This window comes from Aquarana catesbeiana, linkage group LG13 (genome assembly GCF_042186555.1).
Source record: "Aquarana catesbeiana isolate 2022-GZ linkage group LG13, ASM4218655v1, whole genome shotgun sequence".
Taxonomy (NCBI): Eukaryota; Metazoa; Chordata; class Amphibia; order Anura; family Ranidae; genus Aquarana; species Aquarana catesbeiana.
In genome coordinates, this window is record NC_133336.1 from 187,935,382 (window position 1) to 187,940,786 (window position 5,405).

Genomic DNA, 5,405 nt, shown 5'->3' on the forward strand with positions numbered 1-5,405 from the left:
GCAATTTTTTTTGCAAAAGAAAGAAAAAAAGGAAAAAGAAGAAGAAAAAAGGAAAAAAAAAGGAGAAAAAAAAAAAAAAAAGGAAAAAATAAAATTAAAAAAAAAGGGAACAAAAATAGTTGTCCTTTAAGAGCCTAGGGCGGAGTTTAAATATTGCCCCGCCCTGGAGGTACCCGTTTTATAGACCTGAGGCAGCATTGCAAAGTGAGATCAGCCTGCAGATTTTCACACACACACACAGAAGACTTCAGGCTCAGGTAAAGCAGAGGGAGGCCAATAACACGACCAAGGTCTGGTGGTGCCACTGCTCAATGTAGCAGGACCTCTTTATTGCCCATAAATTGGTATTCTAATTCCCCGATGTCCCCCCCCCCCCCCCCCCCCCAACTCAAGCACTCAGTTTCTTGCTCATGTGGGGGTCATGCTTGGAGCCCCCCATACATCCAGGGCTCTTTGTGACGGTGGGGTTCTCTTGCCACTGTTCCGGGGTCTTGGCTTGAATAGACAAAGCATGAACAGAGCCAGCCAGCTCTTCTTTTAGCAAGTCGTTGACCAGTCTGTGCCTCTGTATGAGCGGCTTCCCGCTGAACGCCTCGGACACCACCACCACTTTAAAGTGAGTCTCTGACCCAGGAGGCACGGCGTGCATGTGACTCTCGTTATGGACCTCTAGGTGGCAGGGTGCTAGGCTCTGAGTCAGCTTGGACCTGATGGACGTCTCCACTGGCTTCTCCATTGTGTTCTGCGATGTGGAATAATATCTTGATGACGCCAAGACAGATGGGATGTGCCGCGAAGACTGGAGGAGCCGCGATGAAAGCATCAGCCCCGCAGATCTGTCCTCAGCTGGAAAAAAAAAAAAAAATTACCAATTTGCAAATCCATAAAAGTGCAATCAATCAACCAGTAGACTGTGGAATGCAGCATTTCCAGGGCTGTCCCTAATATTCTGTATGTAAAACAAGTGGTCGATGTGCCCGCTTCTTCCTTGTAACTTCACCTTGTCTGTCCTGCCCACCATGACATCATACTTTGCCTGACAAGCCGGGAGACTCCGGGTCTGTCCTGCCCACCATGACACCATTTCTTAAAACTGAACACCCTATTTCTACTACTCCCTGAGAAGAAGTAAGTAAAAGGTAAACTAGCCTTTTAACCACGTGCCGACCCGCTGATGGTAAAATGTACTGCGAGCGACAGAAGCTGCAGGGACTGTGACATCCTGGTAGGTCGTGGTGAGCATGCGCACTCCATGGGGAGCAATTTAATGACTGCTGTATCTGGTGGACACCACAGATCACAGTGATCGGTACCTGGGTGCTGTGAGCAGCTGGGGCATCATGTGATCGATATGATTGGTCATAGTGATCACATGATTAGACATTCATATATGGCTTCCATTCATGACTGTTTTGCTTAGTACTGTGATGCTGCGATTGGCCCAAAGTTATCACATGGTACCTTGACCAATCACAGCGCCCTGTACCATGTGATTAGCTGTAGCCAATCACAGATCACCAATAGTGATCACGAACGTAAGTCATTCATGACAGCTAAAACTATTGCTTTTCAAACCCGCCCTTGCAGTGAGGCTCCTCCCACTCTGTACGGGTTCCAGGCTCATTATTATGTCTACTACTTACCCGATCCCTCAGCCCCCCACAGACAGGGCTCTCCTTTTCCCTCTGTGGGTGGGGATGGGTGGGCCCTCGGAGCCCTCACTTACAAAGCAGGACCCCTCTGAGCCCTCACTTACAATACAGGACCCCTCGGCAGCCTCACTTACAACGCAGGACCCCTCTGAGCCCTCACTTACAATGCAGGACCCCTCTGAGCCCTCACTTACAATGCAGGAGCCCTCACTTACAATACAGGACCCCTCGGCAGACTCACTTACAATGCAGGACCCCTCTGAACCCTCACTTACAACGCAGGACCCCTCCGAACCCTCACTTACAATGCAGGACCCCTCCGAACCCTCACTTACAATGCATGACCCCTCCGAACCCTCACTTACAATGCAGGACCCCTCCGAACCCTCACTTACAATGCAGGACCCCTCCGAACCCTCACTTACAATGCAGGACCCCTCTGAGCCCTCACTTACAATGCAGGACCCCTCTGAGCCCTCACTTTAATGCTGGAGCCCTCGGCAGCCTCACTTACAATGCAGGACCCCTCCGAACCCTCACTTACAATGCAGGACCCCTCGGCGGCCTCACATACAATGCAAGACCCCTCACCTACAATGCAGGACCCCTGGGAGCCCTTGCTTACAATGCAGGACCCCTTGGAGCCCTCGCTTACAATGCAGGACCCCTCGGCAGCTTCACTTACAATACAGGACCCCTCGGCGGCTTCACTTACAATGCAGGACCCCTCGCCGGCTTCACTTACAATGCAGGACCCCTCGGCAGCCTCACTTACAATGCAGGACCCCTCGGCAGCCTCACTTACAAAGCAGGACCCCTCGGAGCCCTCACTTACAATGCAGGACCCCTCGGAGCCCTCACTTACAATGCAGGACCCCTTGGAGCCCTCACTTTCAATGCAGGACCCCTTGGAGCCCTCACTTTCAATGCAGGACCCCTCGGCGGCCGCACTTTCAATGCAGGACCCCTCCGAACCCTCACTTACAATGCAGGACCCCTCCGAACCCTCACTTACAATGCAGGACCCCTCTGAGCCCTCACTTACAATGCAGGAGCCCTCGGCAGCCTCACTTACAATGCAGGACCCCTCTGAACCCTCACTTACAACGCAGGACCCCTCCGAACCCTCACTTACAATGCAGGACCCCTCGGCGGCCTCACATACAATGCAAGACCCCTCACCTACAATGCAGGACCCCTGGGAGCCCTCGCTTACAATGCAGGACCCCTCGGCGGCCTCACTTACAATGCAGGACCCCTCAGCAGCTTCACTTACAATACAGGACCCCTCGGCAGCTTCACTTACAATACAGGACCCCTCGGCGGCTTCACTTACAATGCAGGACCCCTCGGCGGCCTCACTTACAATGCAGGACCCCTCGGCGGCCTCACTTACAAAGCAGGACCCCTCGGAGCCCTCACTTACAATGCAGGACCCCTTGGAGCCCTCACTTTCAATGCAGGACCCCTCGGTGGCCGCACTTTCAATGCAGGACCCCTCGGCGGCCTCACTTACAATGCAGGAGCCCTCACTTACAATACAGGACCCCTCGGCAGCCTCACTTACAATGCAGGACCCCTCTGATACCTCACTTACAATGCAGGACCCCTCCGAACCCTCACTTACAATGCAGGACCCCTCCGAACCCTCACTTACAATGCAGGACCCCTCCGAACCCTCACTTACAATGCAGGACCCCTCCGAACCCTCACTTACAATGCAGGACCCCTCTGAGCCCTCACTTACAATGCAGGACCCCTCTGATACCTCACTTACAATGCAGGACCCCTCTGAACCCTCACTTACAATGCAGGACCCCTCCGAACCCTCACTTACAATGCAGGACCCCTCGGCGGCCTCACATACAATGCAAGACCCCTCACCTACAATGCAGGACCCCTGGGAGCCCTCGCTTACAATGCAGGACCCCTCGGCGGCCTCACTTACAATGCAGGACCCCTCGGCGGCCTCACTTACAAAGCAGGACCCCTCGGAGCCCTCACTTACAAAGCAGGACCCCTTGGAGCCCTCACTTTCAATGCAGGACCCCTCTGCATCCTCACTTACAATGCAGGACCCCTCGGCTGCCTCACTTACAAAGCAGGACCCCTCACCTACAATGCAGGACCACTCGGCAGCCTCACTTACAATGCAGGACCCCTCAGAGCCCTCACTTACAATGTAGGACTGCTTTTCCCAGGCTGTTGAACGCTGAAGCCAGGTATTTTCTGGCTCCTCTCTGGTATCCTGACAGAGGGAGGGGGACCCAGCCCCTGCGTGTGGCACTGTTGTCACTGCTCCATGTTCTCTGTGTATTCATGGAAAGACCTGCGGAGTTCCCTTTTATGAAGCCAGGATACCCCTTAAAAGGGGACACGTCATAAAGGCCGACCCCTCCAGAAAGTGCTAGCTGACTGGCTGCCAGGCTGAGGTACTGCTGTCACCGGCCCCAGTTCTCTCCATATATTTCTGTACAGTGCCTGAGGAGCTGACACCCCCCCACCCACCTTGTACAACCACAATACCCCTTAAAGGGGACACATGATGAAAGAAACATAAAGGTCGACCCCCTCCTGAAAAATGCTCTTTGACTGGCTGCCAGGCTGAGCTTCTGTTGTCACCGCCCCCAGTTCTCTCTTTATTTTCCTCTACAGAGTCTGATGAGATGACACCTCCCCCTCCCCCACATTTTACAGCCAGGATACCCCCTTAAAGGGGTCACGTCAGGAAAGAAACATGAACGCCGGGCCCTCCTGAAAATCCCAGTTGACTGGCTTCCATGCTACCCAGCATATGTCAACAGATCAGGACTTCCCTGGCTGCATGCTCGTTACCATGGCAGCCAGGCATTTTCAGGAGGAGGTCAGGAATAGGTCAGTGTCTCTGTCAGGAAGGCTGACCCCTCTGGATAATGCTAGTTGACTGGCTGCCGGGCTCCGTCAGTCCAGAGTCGCCAGCAGGTGGGAACTTCACTAGCTCCATGATTGTTCCTAGAAGGGTCGTCATGGCTGCCAGGCACTTGGCATTTTCAGAAGGAGGTGAGTGACCACTAATACAACCCCCTCCCCCCAATACCAGATACTTACCGACCACAGCCGACCGGTGGGTGTAACAAGATATCCACTTGCCCCCTTCTCAGTGTGTCCTTACTATGGAGGAGTGCGGGGTGTAGCAAGATGGTGGCGACGGAACGTCACATCCGTTACAAATTCTGACGGGTCGCCTAATCTGACGAAACACCGTCAGGAGGAGCGCAATGCACCCTCCGCGCACTACTCTCAGCGAGGCGTGGTCTCAGCGCAACTGCACCTTGGAAGCTATAGTGTCTCACTGCATGCTGGGAGATGTAGTCTCTGCAGCGCCCCTCTTGTTAGAAAGGCGGACACGGGAAACTACACTCCCAACATGCAACGGGGGAGTGAATTCCCGGGAGTCCTAATTATTAACGAAGTGTTATTTTACATGTGTATACTCCGTTTTGTGAGTGTTTCTTCTATAGGAGTGTAATGAGCGTGTGATAGAGAGAAAACTAAGGAGAACCGGCGTTCACCCCACTGACCGGTAATACGCCATTCCAAATGTGGCCACAAGGTGGCGGGCTTGTCACATATATATATCTCTATTCTATCTGTAACTCTCTATATTTACTCTATACCTATACCATTACCTATATGTATCTATATTTATATCTATCTATATTTATACCTATCTATATTAATATCTATATTTAAACCTATCTATATTTATACCTC

At 52.6% G+C, this 5,405-nt stretch overlaps 1 protein-coding gene across 1 annotated transcript; it reads right to left on the reverse strand.

Annotated features, from left to right (window-relative positions):
• Nucleotides 1–376: 376 nt before the first annotated feature.
• On the reverse strand, nucleotides 377–4,882 carry BOLA1 (bolA family member 1). Its single transcript, XM_073610085.1, has 2 exons — nucleotides 4,740–4,882; nucleotides 377–846 (listed from the first exon to the last, which is right to left on the reverse strand). The coding sequence occupies exon 2, from the start codon at nucleotides 821–823 to the stop codon at nucleotides 389–391; it is 435 nt and encodes a 144-aa protein (XP_073466186.1). The 5' UTR covers nucleotides 824–846; nucleotides 4,740–4,882; the 3' UTR covers nucleotides 377–388.
• Nucleotides 4,883–5,405: the final 523 nt, after the last annotated feature.